This window comes from Ursus maritimus, unplaced genomic scaffold (genome assembly GCF_017311325.1).
Source record: "Ursus maritimus isolate PB19 unplaced genomic scaffold, ASM1731132v1 scaffold_26, whole genome shotgun sequence".
Lineage (NCBI taxonomy): Eukaryota > Metazoa > Chordata > Mammalia > Carnivora > Ursidae > Ursus > Ursus maritimus.
The window spans coordinates 7,996,865-8,014,512 of NW_024425119.1; the positions used below are offsets into that span (position 1 = coordinate 7,996,865).

Below are 17,648 nucleotides of genomic sequence, written 5' to 3' on the forward strand. Positions count from 1 at the left end.
TTACGCTCCCTCGGCTTTCCCTCAAAGCTCAGGAAGCCCCTCCTAGCTCCATTCTTCTTTGAGCTTTCCATCCAACCAGTCCTAGAGCCGGTGATCCTTTTAAACGTTCTAAGCGTCGCCGCTCCAAGACTTCCCCTTTAAAAGACTTCCCCTTTAAAACGGTCTTCCCCTTTAAGATTCACAGCTCCTTCCGTCACGCTGCGTCGCAGCCTTAAGGCCCCGCCCCTACAAGCAGCTTTCCGCAGGGCAGAGAAGGCTGCGCGGTCGCCACGGCCCCTTTAAGCCCGAGCCCCGCCCCTGGCCTCCCACCCCCTCCTCTCCCCTCCCTCTTCAGCCCGCACCAGGTGCCCCGGCCGGTCTTGTGGCGCGGCGCGCTACGGTGAGCGCAGGGTCCCGAGGGGCCGCGCGGAAGCGTTCCGGTCTTCCCTAGTCCTCGCGGGTCCCGGGGGCGGAGCTGGAGCTGCGACTGGGGCGGGGGAAATGGGTGGTCCGGAGCGCAGGAGGGGTGGGCCGGGACCCGCCGAATGGGGGGAGGGGCTCAGGTGACTTGGGAAGGAATGGCTCCCCGCGGAGCTCGCCGGACGACAGGGGGTTTGGGGGGACAGGGCTTACGCTCTGGCGGGGTTCCCACTCTTTCTTGCCCGTCCAGTGCCCCGGTAAAGCCCAACTGCGGAATTGTCCCCCTTAGTCCCTTGGGGCCCAGGCCCCTTTGTGGGGGGCGGCTGCCGGCCGGTGCCGCCGCCTGCGACCGCAGTCGTGGAGGCCTCTGGAGAGGCCCAGGCTGAAAGCTGTGGCCTTTGAGGGGGGCGGCAGGAGAGCATCGGCCCCCTCTCGGACTCCTGGCAGAGGTGGGGGCCATAGCAAAAGGTACAGGGGTGGAGGGTGGCGAGTGGCTAACAACCTGGGACAGAAGTCCGCCCGCCTCCCCCCAGATTTGGGCAGAGTTGTGGAGTGGGAAAGGATCTGGCAACGGGAGCTCAGTTCCAAACCTTCACTACCCATCAGTGAGCTGGCGGTCACCATGGCAATGCGGGAGCTGGTGGAGGCCGAATGCGGGGGTGCCAACCCGCTCATGAAGCTGGCCGGGCACTTCACCCAGGACAAGGCCCTTCGGCAGGAGGGGTTGAGGCCTGGCCCTTGGCCCCCAGGAACCCCAGCGTCTGAGGCGGTGAGTGTTCTTGAGGTAGAAAACTGGAGTGGTGGCCTGGGATGGAGGGGCCAGATGAACACTTTGGGATAACTGCTTTTTCTGTTGTGTTGCAGGTTAATAGTAGTTATTACTTAATGAGTGTTTACTTAACACTGTACTGAGCATTGTACATCTTTATACAGCTGAAGGCAGTCATTTTGTAGGTGAAGAAACGGGCTCAGTGAAGTTTTGTGACTTGCCAAACAAAGGTCACTCTAAATGCTAGAGCTGGAATTTTAACTCCTGTTTAACTGAGTTGCTTGTGTGGATTTCATTACTGTACCATATTGCTTCCCTTTCTTTTCTGTCTTAGGTCTCTAAGCCTTTGGGAGTAGCTTCTGAAGATGAGGTAAACATACCAGTCTCTTCTGCCCCATTTTTTTTTTTTGCCCATTGTGTTTTTACTTTAAATGTGGCTCATTGATATTTCACTCTTTGGAGCTTCCTGACCAAATGAGATTTGCCTTATTTCTTCTCCTGCTTGTTTTTAAAAATGTATTCTTTGAGATTTCCAAATCTGTAGTTTCTGTGTTTCCCTTTCCTTGTATTTGATGTTAGTGTCTCCTGGTCATTGGGCCGTGAGTTCATCATCTTTTTCCCGGCAGCTGGTGGCTGAATTTCTCCAGGACCAGAATGCACCACTTGTATCCCGTGCCCCTCAGACCTTCAAAATGGATGACCTCCTGGCAGAAATGCAGGAGATTGAACAGTCAAACTTCCGCCAGGCACCCCAGAGAGGTGGGTCTAGAGTCTGGTGGGAGGGCAGATCACCATTTTCTGTGCAGGCAGGACCAAGGGGGTTCCATATTTGGATGCTGCAGGCACTGGGGAACTGAGATGCAGAAGGAGACAAAAGGGACAAAGTGTTTTCATGTGCGCTCAGGGTTCCTGAGGCATGATAGAATGATATGCATTTCTTTTCTTTCTTTTTTTTTTTTCTTCTTAGTTCTCTCTCTTTCTTTTAAGCTCCTGGTGTGGCAGACTTGGCCTTGTCTGAGAACTGGGCCCAGGAGTTTCTTGCAGCTGGAGATGCTGTAGATGTAACTCAGGATTATAATGAGACCGACTGGTCCCAAGAATTCATCTCTGAAGTTACAGGTGAGGTTTGTCATGGGTAAACCTAAAGTGGTTCATATGGGGCAAAGTTCTGTTCCCCCAGCTCAATCTTAGGATATAGAGCGATTTCTTCTATGGCTTTTCTGGACTCTTGACTCATTTCTCTAGGGCACTGAATCTAATTTCCCTTAGGTGATAATAGGGAGTTATTGAAACTTACATGAAAGAGGGGATTGGGTCTGAACTGGATAAGAGATTTTGGAGATGATATTTATGTATCTCTTTATATCTTTATATAAAGACAGAATGGGAGAGAGGATGAGGAGAACCCGAGGAGTTAGGTACTTCTTTGTTATCTGGAACTTTATTGTAGTTTGGTGGTGAGGATTCACAGATTAGATGGATGGCAATGTCGCCCAGGAAGAAATACTAAGCATAGCCAGTGGGATTCTGGTATTAAGCCCTCTTGAACAGAGTTGGGGCCTTGGAAAATGGAATTGTGTTCAAGGGCCTGAAGTATGAGGTCTTAGAGGGCAAAGACCATATCCTGATGATAATAATAAATACTCATAATAATAGCCAGTGTGTACTTACCATGTTCGAGGCTTTGTTTTAAGTGCTTTCAGTGTATTATCTGTTTAATCCCCACGAGAATTCTTGAGGTAGCTACTGTTTTTATTCCCAGCACATAGATAAGAAAACAGGCTTTGAGATTAAGTGATTTGCCCAAGGTGATACAGTTTTATAAGTGGTGGAGTTGGGGGATTTCACTCTGGGATTGAATGATTCCAGACCCTGTGTGGGCTGAACCATGGTGCTCTACTGCCAGGCCTGCACCCGAAGCTCTTCAGGGTCCCAGCCTAGTTCTCCGTCTTTGAGAATGTCCGTGCTCATCCTGTCCTTTGGGATTGATTCTTCTCCTCCAAACCTGTCTGATTAGGGGCATGCGGGAATGGCATTCTCTTTAACTTTCTTCTTCCTCATTGCTTTCAAAGAGAAGCCTTTGTTAGCCTTTTTCCAGTTTAAGAAATTAAGAATAACAAGAGCTACAAATGGAGAAATTTACAAAGATTCTAAACTCTCAGGGCATTCCCATCGCCATAGATCTTGAACATTCCTGAGATCATTAATGGCACCTAATTGTTTTCTTCCGCCATCATTTTTATTCTCTAAAATAGGGCTTTCTGTTTCTAGGGTAGAACCCCAAATCTAACAACTAAAACTCATCTTTAATAAAAGATGTTGATCTCTTTTATCATGACTCCCTTTCCCACCCTTAAGTTGGAGTTTAAGGTAGAACAATAGATATTCTTTGTTTCATTAATAGTACTTTGCACTTTATAATCTTCAATTCATTTGGTCTTCACAGTTATATTTACCTTGTAGGTATTCCTTCCCCATTTTATAGATAAGGAGACTGAGATTTGGAAAGGTTAAGTACTTTGTTCAAAGTCACTCAGTAACAGAGAGGACATTCAGACTCCTGTCTTTCTGACTCGAGGCTTCATACTTAGAGCCATTATGCTATCATTGAGAATCTTCTTCGGGGAGCCTGCCTCAAGTGAAAATCTGAGTTGTAACAAACACCCTCCACCAGACAAACTCAGTTTTTCATACAAACCATAGACTTAAATGCCATCTCTTAATTGTAGAGAGACTTCTTTTGTAATGTGTGGGCATCTGTCATTTTTGGTAACTCAGGGAAGAAAAAGTCATTGCTACTATAAGCATTGAGATTGATGAGATTTTTGTTATAATTACTGAAATTGCTTGCAATCAGTGAACTCTTCCTTAACCTTTAGGTGGAAAACAACTTTAGAAAAATCTGTTGGACGTCTCTTACTTGTAAAGTCGTCTTTGGGAGATTTCTTCTGTTTCATACATTCTTTCGGGACGGTGCCTGCTTCGTGGAGGTGGGGAGATGGAGAGCTGGAAAGGGAACTTGAGCTATTTGGGGTCTGCCTTTACAAAAATGCCAAATGTAGTAGTATATTGCTTTATATGTACTGGACCTTCAGTATTTATTGAGCAAATGAATTGAGATTTGGGAGAAAGCTAAAGGAAATTAATTTTCCAGTAATTCATTTTTTATTATCCTCATAGTGTTTGTGGCTGCTAGTGTTAATTGATGATATAGGTTACCTATTACTTTATGGATAAGTAGACTTCAAAATGAAAGGAGGTTATATTTAAATCCTTATTATCTTCAAATCACTGTTGTTAAGTTTCTAGACTCAAGTTTAAAAGGAGCCTTGACAGTTCATTTTTTTTGTTTTTTGTTTTAATGTTTTATTTGGAAGTAATGATAGTTTCGCTGGAAGTTGCCAAAAAGTGTAGAGGAAAGTTCTGTGTATCTTTCTCGCTGTTTTCCCCAGTGGTAATATTTTGCATAACTGTTAGTAATGTACAGTAGCAAAGTCAGGCAAGTCCATTGGTATAGTCCACAGAGTTTATTAAATTGCACCAGTTTTACATGCCTCTGTGTGTGTGTTTATGGTTTCATGCCGTTTTATCGTGTGTGTAGATTTGTGTAACTACCACCACAATCGAGTTACAGAATTATTCCGTCACTACATGAAGCTCATTTTTGAGTCTGCCATATTTCTTGATGCAATCCATTCCCCCACCTCTGCCCCTAAATCTCCTGGGCCAAATAATTCTCCATCTTGTGACTCAGCTGTAGGGATGAAATACGTTTTTAAGGGGTTTGAGTGTAGACAGCCTCAGCTAACGTGGTGTGTGCGAGGTTCCAGCGGTAATCATGAGAGAGAAGCCTGCGCGTTCCTAGGAGAAGTGGTAGGCAGCAGTAGCAAATGAGGAGTGGCAGTATTTCTCCCCTGATGGCCGCAGAGAAGGCTGTGGAAGAAAAGGAGTAACAATCTCGTTGCGATGTTTTCTACTTTCGGTACAGGTTTGCTGTGAGCAGACAGTCATGATAATAATAACTAACACTTGTTACTCCGTGCTTGCTTTCTATATGCATCATCTCACTTGGTCTTTACAACAGTCCCTATGAGGTAGCTATTATTATCTCTGTTTTATAGATAAGGAAAGGGAAACTTAAGGGTTAAGTGCCTTGCACAGTGAATAAATGGTGGTGTTGGTATTCGAGTGCCCAGTAGGCTGATCTGGAACCTACATTCTTTACCATTGGGTTATTTAGCAAATAGTTCTGAGTTTTTGATTTTGGAGCTTGGGCTAGATGTGCCAAGGAACACAATGAGAAACTAAGTAAGAGAACATTGTGCATTGGATATTTGGAATCTAGATTGTTGGTTCTAATTCTACTAATTTATGTGACCTGGGGTAGTCCCTTCCAGTCTGTAGGTCTTTATTGTTTCAATTTCAGGTATCCAAGTGGATCTGATTTTCTGTGAGAATTTTTTGAAAAATAGCATGAAGACCAAAGAGAATTCTTTTCATCATTTCATTTTGACTCCTTCTGACAGGTTCCCAATGCCAGAAAATTCTGAGGTTTGTGGTTAGTGTGGCCAAATACCAGGTTACGGCTGTTTGAGGATGATTTTTCTCACCTCTGGGGTTTTTTTTTCTAATCTGCCTCATGTCTCTTTTAAAGTCCACATGGCTTTGTATTTTTTCCATTGCTTCTTGTCCTTGAAAGGAGCATTTCACAGAAACAGTATGCTCTATAATTTGAGGAGCACTGCGGCCAGAGTATGTTTCTGCAAAATCCTCTAGTTGAGAGGAAGGATTGACTGGAGAGTAAGGAGAAAGGGTGTCTAGTTTTAACAGAATGGGACAAAGGGACCAGGAGGCATTGTAAGGTTTACTTAAGTATCAAGTATTTCCTTACTAGGTCTCCACTCTTGAGCCAACAGTCTAGTTGGGGCAAAGGAAAGAGAAATGTTGTCTGTAAGAACTAGTGAGGGCATCTGGATAAAAACGTTGAGCGTCCTTGAAGTTAAGAGATCGTATGATCAAAAAAAAGTTGTCAGCCACATCTTTTATTATATTAGTAATATTTATTATTTATAATTAGGTATATTTTGAGAGTCTGGATCTTTTTTTTTTTCTTCAGATTTTGACATTACTTTCTCAGATTTGTGTTGACTTTGTTGAAATTGTTCAGGCAAAGTCTCGGTAAATAGGATAGACAGTTCTGTTATATATTTAATATCGAGGAGATGAATCTGCCTTGTCAGTGTTAAAAGCACTGACAGATCTTTAAACTGGGGACAGAGACAGGATGGGCACTTCAGTGTTGATGTGGAAAGGTATGAATGCAGAGCAGAGGGAAAACGGCACGTCCTGCCTTCTCTGTGTTTTACTCATTCTTTTGGGCACTTTTGAACAATGTCTTAATGCTTTTGTTTTGTTTTAGTTTGGGTTTTTTTTTCCTGCCCCAGAATAGTACAGGACAAAGTCAAAGGTGGAGAAAGAGTTTAGCGCCCTCATTCGATCTGTCACCTTGGTATGTTTATTATGATGTTGTGGTGGCACCCTTTGTCACTAGAGCTTCTGAGACAATTTCTAGTATTACACTTAAAAACATAGCCCTCAAAATGAATGGAAAGTGACAAGTCAGACTAGTGTTTCTTCCTGGGGGAGAGGCAGTCTGAGGGAGCCTGTCAACCTGTGTCTTGATCTGGGTGGTGGTGATTGAGTGTATTCGCGGGTAGGAGTAAATAAAGCGGCAGACTTACGTTTGGTACACTGCACGTACTTTCATGTTTGCATGTTACATCTCAGTGAAAAAACTGAACAGACATCCAATGGGAGGAGTGGACCAATGTATTTTTAAATTCTAGCCCAGCATTCTGCTTCTCAGATTCTCTAGGTAGTTATATTAAGATAAAATATAATTGCAATTGTTTTCTTGGGAGAGGGTGAACTCTGTTGATGGAGAACGGACCAGAGGTTTGGTTAAGAGGCAGGGGCTCTTCTGTTCTCCCTTAGCTCCTTACCAGTTGCCTGCAGTACCTTTGAGGAAGGTGGAGGCCCTGAGTGCCTGCTGTTTCTTATTGAAGTCTCTGGCACTTCAAGCAGAAGGGTTTGGTCCATACTCCTTCCCTGCGTCTCCTCATTTGTTTTCTTGTTTCCAGCTCCGTAAACTTCCACCCCAGGCCCCTTGGGAGTGGGTTGCATATTGAGAATTCGGTAGTGTTTTCTTTTGACCAGGAGTCTCTGAGGGATTCAGTAGGATCTCATCTGCTTTGGCTTGGATAAGAGGGTCAGTTGTACTCTCCCTTTCCCTGATCCTCACTGAGCCCTGTGTGATTTCTCCACCTCTGCTCCTTGCAGATCCTTTGTCTGTGTCCCCTGCCCGCTGGGCTGAGGAATATCTGGAACAGTCAGAGGAGAAGCTGTGGCTGGGAGAGCCTGAGGGAACAGCAACCACGGATCGCTGGTGAGTCTAGCTACTTCTTTCTGGATGGATCCCTGTGAAAGGAGTACTAGATAGTTTTCCCAGCCTCCCTCACTTTCTCCATCCACATTCTCAAACTGACTTGCAGCCCCCTCATTTTCTGTGGTAAGGTTCTCGCTTATGTTATTACCCCTAGAAATTTGTCTCAGATATAATTGAGTTAAGGATTCTAAATGTCCTAACCGGAAGTTCGTAACTTTACCTTATGCACCCTGTTCCCTCTTTACTTTGGAGGCTGCTACTGTATTCCTTCTCTCTATAAACAGAGGTTTGGGAATGGGAAAGATAAAAGAATGTAATTAGTGCTTTGCCACTTCCGTGCAAGTGTCCTTTTTTAATGTGAATTGGAATTTGTAGGTCCTCAGTGAGAGAGCAGAGTCTTTCCCTCCTCCCCTTTCCCCCCTCCCCCAGGTACTGTGATTGCCATGGGCTGGGAGTATGGAATAGTGTGGGGAAGGTGGTGGTAGACTAGTGTGTGGAACGAGTGTGTCCTTCCCTGTTCCTTCCAGGTACGATGAATATCATCCTGAGGAGGACCTGCAGCACACAGCCAGTGACTTTGTGGCCAAGGTGGATGACCCCAAATTGGCCAACTCCGAGGTGAGCCACATCCCACTGCTGCTTTGCCCAGCAGAGCTGGTCTTGGAAGTCAAGAATCTAGCTTCTCTTACCCCAGTTTAAAGAGAAGGAAATAAGATCTGAAGTCTGTTCCTTCCTGTCTGGAGAACAGAGACTTAGGTTCCTGCTTCTTCCTTCCAATATTCTTTCCCTCATTTCCTTGCATACTAACCCTTTCGCTTTTCTGTGTCTTCACAAATCTTTAAGGCCAGAAATCCCTTTCTTTTTGCTCTTGACATTTTTCAGGGTCTTTAGCAAATCTCGTCTGCAGCTAGAGATGGTCAGGGGGAGGGGTAAGTGCAGGCTTCTCTTGGGCATGGTTGAGAGTGCACACCTGAAAGTCCTCTCCCAAGTGGCCTATGTGTGTCTCTGTGCCCCAGTTCCTGAAATTCGTGCGGCAGATTGGCGAGGGGCAGGTGTCCCTGGAGTCCGGTGCAGGGTCGGGCCGAGCTCAGGCAGAACAGTGGGCAGCAGAGTTTATACAGCAGCAGGTAGGACGTCGTCACTTCCTAGTCCCACTTCAGAGCCGGCTGGTGCCCCAGGCCTTGGGTTCAGTGTTCAGTGGTCCCGGACGGGGAAGGGATTTTATTGCCAGCTTGTCTTGGTAGCATCCAGGTCCTGAGTGGGTGGGAAAGAGATTCTGAGAATGTTCTCAGAAGTGTCCAGGTTGCTGGTGCTGAGTGGGTGTCACCAGAAAGTTGGTGGTGGTATGATCATCCTTCTTTGTCACAGGGTACATCTGAGGCTTGGGTTGACCAGTTCACAAGACCAGTAAACACAGCTGCCCTTGATATGGAGTTTGAACGAGCCAAGTCTGCTATAGAGGTGAGAGCAGATAGCACAGGAGCAGACACCTCAAGGGAACCCACTCCACTGGAGAGTTGGTGTTTTAATATCACAGATGATGAACATTGTATGCCATAGTGTTCTTGGACCCGCTGTGTCAGAACTGCTGGGGGCAGGGTGGGTAACTGTCAAAAATGCAGATCCCAGGGCATCACCTCCCACCGCAGAATCAGAATCTGGGGGTAGCATCTAGGGATCTGCATTTAAAAAAACTCTTCAGAGGCTCTTGGACGCTTTGAAAGTTAAGATTTACTGCCTTAGGGAATCCATCCTAGTGACGCTGAGGGTGGGGTGGGGCGAACATGATGGATCTCCTTTTCTACCTGCCTTCCCTTCCTTACAGTCTGATGTCGATTTCTGGGACAAGTTACAGGCAGAGTTGGAGGAGATGGCGAAACGGGACGCTGAGGCTCACCCCTGGCTTTCTGACTATGATGACCTCACGTCTGCTTCCTACGATAAGGTAAGAACTCGGTTCTCAGATTGCAGGGTTTCCTTGTTGTGTTGTTTCTCCTCTAATCCTGAATTTGAAGGGTACTTACTTTCAAGTAATTACTTCCTTGGGCCCCTTTCTATGAAAGGAAGTCTGAATCATTCCCTTGTCCCACTCTTCTTCAGTAATTGAGGGTAATGCTTTATTCCTAGGACATACAGATTAATAATAATAGACTGTCCTTGTCAAATAACGATAAGACGGTGACATAATACCTGTGACAGATTTGCACACGATGCATTCAGAACACAGATGAAGGAGCGCTGCTTTGGAGGTTGATTGAGAACATTTTTGAGGAGATCGGTAACTCCTTTGGTAGAGAGTGGTAATTGGTAGACTGTCTCTCTGTCTCTACACCTTAATACCTATTTACTTTTTTTAACTCACAAATTTATCTTAAGTTTGGATCTGTTCCTCTAAGTACTGACCACTTGTGCCAATTTAGAGTGTTTGCAAAGAATTATATTAAATAAAATGTTAGGAAAATTTCCCAGTAAGTCATTGGTCAAAGATGATCTAATTTTGTATATAGCATAGACTTAGACTTAGAAGCATATGCTAATTGAGAGGTGTCACTGTAGGAAAAAAAATCTACTTTGAGGTTGTAGGGTATTTAGGGATGTGATTAATAATTGAGCTTCTGAGTTGAAGCATGAGGGGGAAGGGAGAGAATTGTTGGGTTTTGAAAGAAGCAAAACAGGAACTGAGGAGGTGAGTAGCGATACCTCTTCTCAGCTCACATGTGGTTGGGAAAGGATTCTGGGACTAAAACCAGGGCCTGAGATGTAAAGCAGGATGCTCTAGGTAGATCTTGACATCAGGGAGCTGTGTGTGTAAAGATAGGGAAGAGTGAAGTTCAAGATAACTTTGGAAAGGCTAGCATTTGAAAGCCAATGAAAAACTTAGTACTGGGAAAAATAGGATTTTGTTTACTATTGCAGCGTGATTTTTTATGAGCTATCCTGTTATATATAATAGAAAACAGCTTTCTTCTTTGATCCTGCCCTGTGTTTTGCCATAATAAGAGTTTCTTCTATAGAATTCTGAGGAGGAAGAACTCAAGGAAATACGTGGAGATAATACATTTATTAACTTGTATTAGCAACTTGGTAAGTTGCATAGGTTCTATCAACTTACAAATGGCAAATTATAAATTTTAGGTGACAATTTCTGTGCTTTTGATAAATATAGACATAGCACTGATTTTGTATGCATTTTTTACTCATGTTAATGACTTGCTAGGTGGAATAAAAATTTTTTTGAATAAAGCTTTTTTTTTTAAAGATTTTATTTATTTATTCAACAGAGATAGAAACAGCCAGCGAGAGAGGGAACACAAGCAGGGGGAGTGGGAGAGGAAGAAGCAGGCTCATAGCAGAGGAGCCCGACGTGGGGCTCGATCCCATAACGCCGGGATCACGCCCTGAGCCGAAGGCAGACGCTTAACCGCTGTGCCACCCAGGCGCCCCTTGAATAAAGTTTTTAATTCAAAACTTGAAAGTAATGTTTTTAGATTCTTGAACCCTATTTGATATCATTGATACCTTGAGATATTGCAGATTTAGGACTAGAAATATTTGCATTAATGTTCCACAGAAATGTGCTATACTTTGTTATTCACCAGTAATGAACAGTTCAGGTTTTATCTGGCTTTATGCTAACTGTTACTGAATTATATGTCAGTAGTGCTTTTTTCTTTGTTTTTAAATGTGACTCTGACCCTGATTGTCCTATAAATTCATGGGTCTCTGAAAATACTATTTTTTACTGGATGGTCCTTAAATTTTCAAGACAGCTTAACATCTGTAGCTCAAGCAGATAGTGTATCCTTTTAGCATAAAGGAGAAGTTTCTGTGATGGGACAGACTCTTAGTAGTGATCCTGTTTCTGCCGCATGATCCTGTGAGATTTCGAAGTAGACCACACAGTGGATCAGACCTAATGACTGGCTCAGATTAGACTTTTCGGTTGCAACAGCGATCATAAGCTCATGCTGCATTCTTTGGTGGGCTGTTGAAGCTTCTTCCAGCATATTCTTGTTCCCATTTCTGCAAATATTCTAAATGTGAAAATTCCTCTCTGATCAGCAATTGATAAAATGGCAAGGAGGCTAGACAGCACAGACGAGAGGGCACGTAAAGAACCCTGTGGTTGCAGCCTGATGGCCTTGACGTATTACATTGTCTTTCCAGGATAATACCTATTTTATGAATAGTATTTTATGTTTTTTGATAGTAAGACCTGGGCGAATATTCTCATTTGATGCTCTCAATAGCTCTGAGAGGCAGGCATTAATTTCATTAAGAAATTGTGTTATAGATGACAGTGATCTCTGTTTCCCTCAGGGTGGCTTAAAACGTGGATCGATGATAGATAGGAGTTGAAGTTGAATGCGGGGGGCGGGGGCGGGTTGGTGATTTATTTAGTGGAAACCTGTAGTCTAGGGTAGGGGTCAGCAGACTGTGGCCCGCAGGTAAATCTGGCCTGCCACCTGTTTTTGCCTGGCCGGTGAGCTGATAGTGGTTTTAACATTTTTAAATGGTTAAAAAAAAAATGAAAAGTACTATTTTGTGACATGTGGAGATTAAATAAAATTCAAGTTTTGGTGTCTATAAATCAAGTTTTATTGGAACACAGTCATACTTGTTTGCTTACCTGTCTGTGGCTCCTTTCTCTCTCCAAAGGTGGAGTTGAGTAGTTGTGACAAAATATTTATTTTCTGGCCCTTTACAGAAAAGGCTTGCTGATTCCTGGTCTAGGGTCATTTTCTACCTTCAAAGTTTTCGTATTGTACAGAGATATCCCAGGCACATTACCTATTCTCAATGTGAATATACTTTTAATACAATTATTTGTAATCCATCTCCTATAACATGTCTTGTTTTTTAGACTTCCATTGTAATTATGTAATTTCTGTTCGTTATAAATAATTTACATCTGATGACTTATCATGGTTTAGAACTTGACTACGAAGATTTAAGTGTTTCCAGTTCTTTAGCAGTTCCACAGTAATAGTGAAAAAGGGCCTCTCTCATGTCCGTATTATGTATGGTTTCACTTGTATGTGTCCTTAGCTACATTGAGAAGGGCTCTGCCTGATATTTTGCGTCTTGTTTTCATTCTGGTGTGGTGTTTGTGTTGGTAACCATTTACTCCCCCAAAAGGACATTTTATTTGCTTGTCTCAAGTCATGCAGCTTACTGGTGACTCCCATTTTACCTTGTTACCTCTTCGCCTAACATGAAATACCAGCAGACAGGGCTTTGCATGTAGCATCATAATTCTTTCCTCAAATGAGAAATCCTCAGTGAGAAGAGAACAGTATCTTTCTGAAGCATTTTCTGCCGTCGGGATTTTGGGATTTAGCTTTCATTTACTATCAGGTAGAGATTAATATTAGTGAGTTTTAAGAGTGAAATTAGCGAACAACTAAAATTTTCAAAGCGCCTGAACATCCAGTCAATGCACACGGTGACTCTGTGAGCTAGGTGAGAGTGGCATCTGAGTGGTCGGGCCTCTGACTCCACATTGCATTTCCATTATTCATTTTCACACTGTTGCCGGAAAATAAGAAGTGCCCTTTGAATAGCTAAGGAGAGCTTATCTTATAAGATCTCATAAGATCTGCTTATCTTCAGCAGATCCTGTAAGAAATGTGTTCTGTCCAGTGGTGAGAATCAAGGATGTGGAAATACAGGCCTTTAAGGGCTTCCTAAAATTAGCTTATTCCCAACATAGAGCAGAGTTTGTAGACTTGCTTAGCTTTTCAGGAGCTAGCGGCATGAGCAGGATACTGAGTGGATTGACTGTAGTCGTAGATGATCTCCTTTCTAATATGGAAAATTTGCCGGCATTCAATTGAGATACCTTTCTGGAGGCCTTCAACTTCTCCACGTCTGTCTTGGTTGTCATCTCCCATTCCTGCTGCTTTGACTGTGATGGCTCTTTGTTAGGTTTTCACTTGGCTTCCTTTCCCTCCAGGGCTACCAGTTTGAGGAGGAGAACCCCCTGCGTGACCACCCCCAGCCTTTTGAGGAGGGGCTGCGGCGACTTCAGGAGGGGGACCTGCCAAATGCCGTGCTGCTCTTTGAGGCGGCCGTGCAGCAGGATCCCAAGCACATGGAAGTGAGTGACTCATTACTCGGACCTCATAGGAAAGACTGCTTCCATCAGTTTTGAGGGAAGCCCCCCAGAGTAGTGCAGATGGATTAGGGCCTGGGTGATGGCCTGGGGTGGGTAGTAAGAGTGAGACGCTGAGTGGGGGAAGCCAGAGGAAGGGAGGTTGGAAAGGTGAATGTAGGAGTAATGGAATCTGGCACCTTCTCTCTAGGCTTGGCAGTATCTGGGTACCACCCAGGCGGAGAATGAACAAGAACTGTTAGCCATCAGTGCACTGCGGAAGTGAGTACCTGAAAGGTGGGGTGAGGTGGTTCTCGGGCTCTATAAATAGCTTAGAATGATAGGGTTCCAGCCCGAGATCCTTGTCTTCTTTTTGGTCACTAGCAAGAGTGTTTTCTTGTGTGAAACTCTTCAGGTTTGGAGTGAATTGGAGATATCTGGTTCCATTCCTTCATCAGCTTTTAATTTTATATGTGGGACCCTCACTGGTTCCTTGGTTGCTAAGACATTCCCCTTCTCATATCTGTAATTTTTTTTTCAATAACTCCCATGTAGAGCGTTCCTCCGTATCTTTAATCTGAGGGAGCTGGCGGGCGAGGCCATCATGACTGCATTCCATGACTACATTTCAGTGTCACTGTGGATACCAGCTCTGCCCACCTCTGTCCAAACAGGTGTCTGGAGCTAAAGCCTGATAACCGGACAGCACTGATGGCACTGGCTGTGAGCTTCACCAACGAGTCCTTGCAGCGACAGGCCTGTGAAACTCTGCGAGACTGGCTGCGCTACACGCCGGCCTACACCCACCTGGTCGTGCGTGGTGAAGAAGGGGCTGGGGGGCCAGGGCAGGGCCCCAGCAAGCGCATCCTGGGGTCTCTGTTGTCAGAGTGAGTGAAGGATTCATGGGGTGACAGATGGTAACCTTTTGGAAGCTGGGATGGATCGAGACTCAGGGACCTCAGAGTGGGATGGAAAACCCAGGATGCACTTGAAGGAGGTCTGCATTCTGTGGTGCAGTGCTGGGATGAAATAGAAAAACATGTTACTAAAGTGAAATTTGAGAGTAGGAGGATGACTGATAGGTTGATGAATCTTGGGATATGAGTGACTAATTAAGGAATTATTTTGGAAGGGTAGGAATATAGACACATTCATCCACCTATTTTTGTATTTTTTTTTTTCTTTCCTATTTATCCAGCTCCCTGTTTCTTGAAGTGAAAGAGCTCTTCCTGGCTGCTGTGCGCCTGGACCCTACATCCATTGACCCGGATGTGCAGTGTGGCTTGGGAGTCCTTTTCAACCTGAGTGGGGAGTATGACAAGGCGGTGGACTGTTTCACAGCTGCCCTCAGCGTTCGTCCCAATGTGAGCCTCAGGGGAGGAATAGAAATAGGACATGATTGCGTCTTATTGAAGGATCCTTTGTTGGGACCTTCGGAGTCACGGGAGCTTCTGTTCCATATACTGATTGTCTGGGGAGAATTGGGCAAAGAAGGCTGGGAGTGTAGGGTCATCTGGACTAGACGTCAGGGAGTCTGCGTGAGACGAGAGCAGTTACAGTGTGTCACGCAATGAACAGTTGAGGAGAAAGGAAGGGATAGTAACATGCGTTAGCTAAACAGAATTGTGACCCGGGGAGAAATGGGCAGAATTGGATCTGAGCCTGGCTCTTGTGTCTAACCCTTCTCCATCCCTGTTCTAGGACTATTTGCTGTGGAATAAGCTAGGGGCCACCCTGGCCAACGGAAACCAGAGTGAAGAAGCGGTAGCTGCGTACCGTCGGGCCCTTGAGCTACAGCCTGGCTATATACGGTCCCGTTACAACTTGGGCATCAGCTGCATCAACCTCGGAGCTCACCGGTGAGAACATCTATTGAGTAATTAACGAATGAGCCCTTTTCCCTGCCTTTGACCCTAGCTCCTCATCTCTGATCCTCTGACTCACCAGCCCCAGCTTTCTCCCCATGCCAGCTGACCTGCCTCCTTCCAGTAATGTTTTGCTCACCAGCTCTCATTCTTCTTCCCGACAGGGAGGCTGTGGAACACTTTTTGGAGGCCCTGAACATGCAGAGGAAAAGCCGGGGCCCTCGGGGTGAAGGGGGCGCCATGTCGGAGAATATCTGGAGCACCCTGCGTTTGGCATTGTCTATGTTAGGCCAGAGTGATGCCTATGGGGCGGCTGATGCCCGGGATCTGCCCACCCTCCTAGCTATGTTTGGCCTGCCCCAGTGACAGTGGGATGGGCTGCCCTGTGAGTGTCTGCTTGGAGGGTCCCTGCTCTGGATGTAACTCCCTCTCCCCAAATGGGCCTATTAAGGGGGTGGGCTGATGACCGCAAGCGGCGTGGCCTCTCAGGAGCTGCCTCAATGTAGGGGTGGGTAGTCTGTGTGCTTCCTACATCGCTGTAGGCAGGTGAGCTGTGTTGTCTCTGAGTCCCTTGGTAATTCAGGGGTTGTACATCCAGCCACAGATCTCTCTGCTCATCATGGCCTTTCTTGGTGCTGCTTTTTGGGTAGGACCCAAAGATATAGGGTAACTTGTCATCAGCTGCCATTTCTGATAGGGTCTACCACAGTTATGATGTCTGTCCTTCCCTGCACTTACCGGGAGCTGATGACAGTACAGCTTCTTGGGCAGCTGTGTGTGGCAGTTTCTTCTACTGTGCACCTCTGTGACGACCGTATCTGGGGTGGGATGTTAGGAGTTGGCCTGTTGGGTTGAAATTTTGCTTTGGCTCAGCAGAGCTGAGTTTTGATAGAGGTGCTCATAGTTCCGTTGCTCCTGGACCTCTCCTGGCCGTAGTTCAGCTTCTCTGGGTACAGTGCTGCATGCGGTACTGCTGGCATCATCACTGAGGGGTCCTTAGGAGTTGCCGGGGTCAGTTGTACAGAGAGTGTTTGTGTGTGTGGCAGGGAGATGGCGTATTTGTGGAATGAGCCTAGAAGCGACCAGATGGGGTCACATCAAGGGCTCTGTTTTGGGGTCTTTGGTGGGAGGACAGAGCAGGTGGGCTGGGGGTGTGGTGAGTGCAGCCAGCCCTCCTCTTAGAGAGGCCTGCGAGTAGGAATTGAGCTAACTCTTCTAGAAAGTTGGTTCAGAAATGACAGCCTTGCCAAATTCCTAGCAAAGAGGCAGTTAAGTGTTACCATAAGCCTTTTGTTTTACTTCTTGAAATGTTTCTAGGGGAAACCATTGAAAAATCCCTTTCCCCCATATTACCTCCACAAGGTGAAGATTGAGGGAGCAGCTTGGATTCTTCTCAACTGTCCCCTGCATGGGAGATACACTAACCCCCAGAAATGACTGCTAAGCCTCTTGCCTTGTCTTCAGTAGCTAATGATCAGAGAGATTTTTTTTAAACTACCATGGTCCCAAGGTTCCATCCTGAAATTTATTTTTCTTTGTATGAATATGTGTAAATGATTTAAAAATAAAACTGTATGAATAAAATTTGTATGAAGAATAAATGGAACTGACATGGGTGTGAGTTCTGTTGCCAGGCTTCATGAAGTTGGGGTATGGGAGGTGGGTTGGTGTTTGGAGGATTGGTATTTAACGGTTTTCCTCTTCTCTCTTTGTCTCTCAAATTCTCATTGGTGTATTGATTATCCATCCATCCATCCATCCATCCATCCATCCATCCATCCATCCAGTAATATTGAGCACCTAATATATGCCTGGTACTGTGAATAAGATGGACAAGATCCTTGCATTCACGGAACTTAAAGTTTAGCAGGAGAGACCACTGGTTAACAATCATGCATTTTTCCTACTTGTGATAATACTCTAAAGGGAAATATGGGCTGTGATAAAATTGGTATTGTTTTCATTCTGAATTACATGGGAGGATTATGGTAGTTTTTCCAGTGCTTATGCTTTCCAAAGGTTTTTATCTGGCTCTCCCAGGTTTTATTAGGAACTATATCAAGAGCCATATAAAGA

At 45.1% G+C, this 17,648-nt stretch overlaps 1 protein-coding gene across 7 annotated transcripts; it reads left to right on the forward strand.

The window, feature by feature from the left end:
* Positions 1-232: 232 nt before the first annotated feature.
* On the forward strand, positions 233-17,193 carry PEX5 (peroxisomal biogenesis factor 5). Of its 7 annotated transcripts, none has more exons than XM_040642121.1 (16): positions 233-379; positions 1,006-1,168; positions 1,503-1,538; positions 1,795-1,927; positions 2,156-2,287; positions 7,508-7,613; positions 8,141-8,231; positions 8,630-8,740; positions 8,982-9,074; positions 9,439-9,558; positions 13,570-13,713; positions 13,919-13,989; positions 14,382-14,594; positions 14,906-15,071; positions 15,409-15,566; positions 15,737-17,193. In XM_040642121.1, the coding sequence occupies exons 2-16, from the start codon at positions 1,022-1,024 to the stop codon at positions 15,936-15,938; spliced, it is 1,923 nt and encodes a 640-aa protein (XP_040498055.1). In that variant the 5' UTR covers positions 233-379; positions 1,006-1,021; the 3' UTR covers positions 15,939-17,193. The 7 variants fall into 7 exon arrangements, with proteins under 7 accessions (XP_040498055.1, XP_040498056.1, XP_040498058.1 ...); XM_040642122.1 differs by having other exon boundaries at positions 9,463-9,558; XM_040642124.1 differs by having other exon boundaries at positions 9,469-9,558.
* The last annotated feature ends 455 nt before the right edge of the window (positions 17,194-17,648 follow it).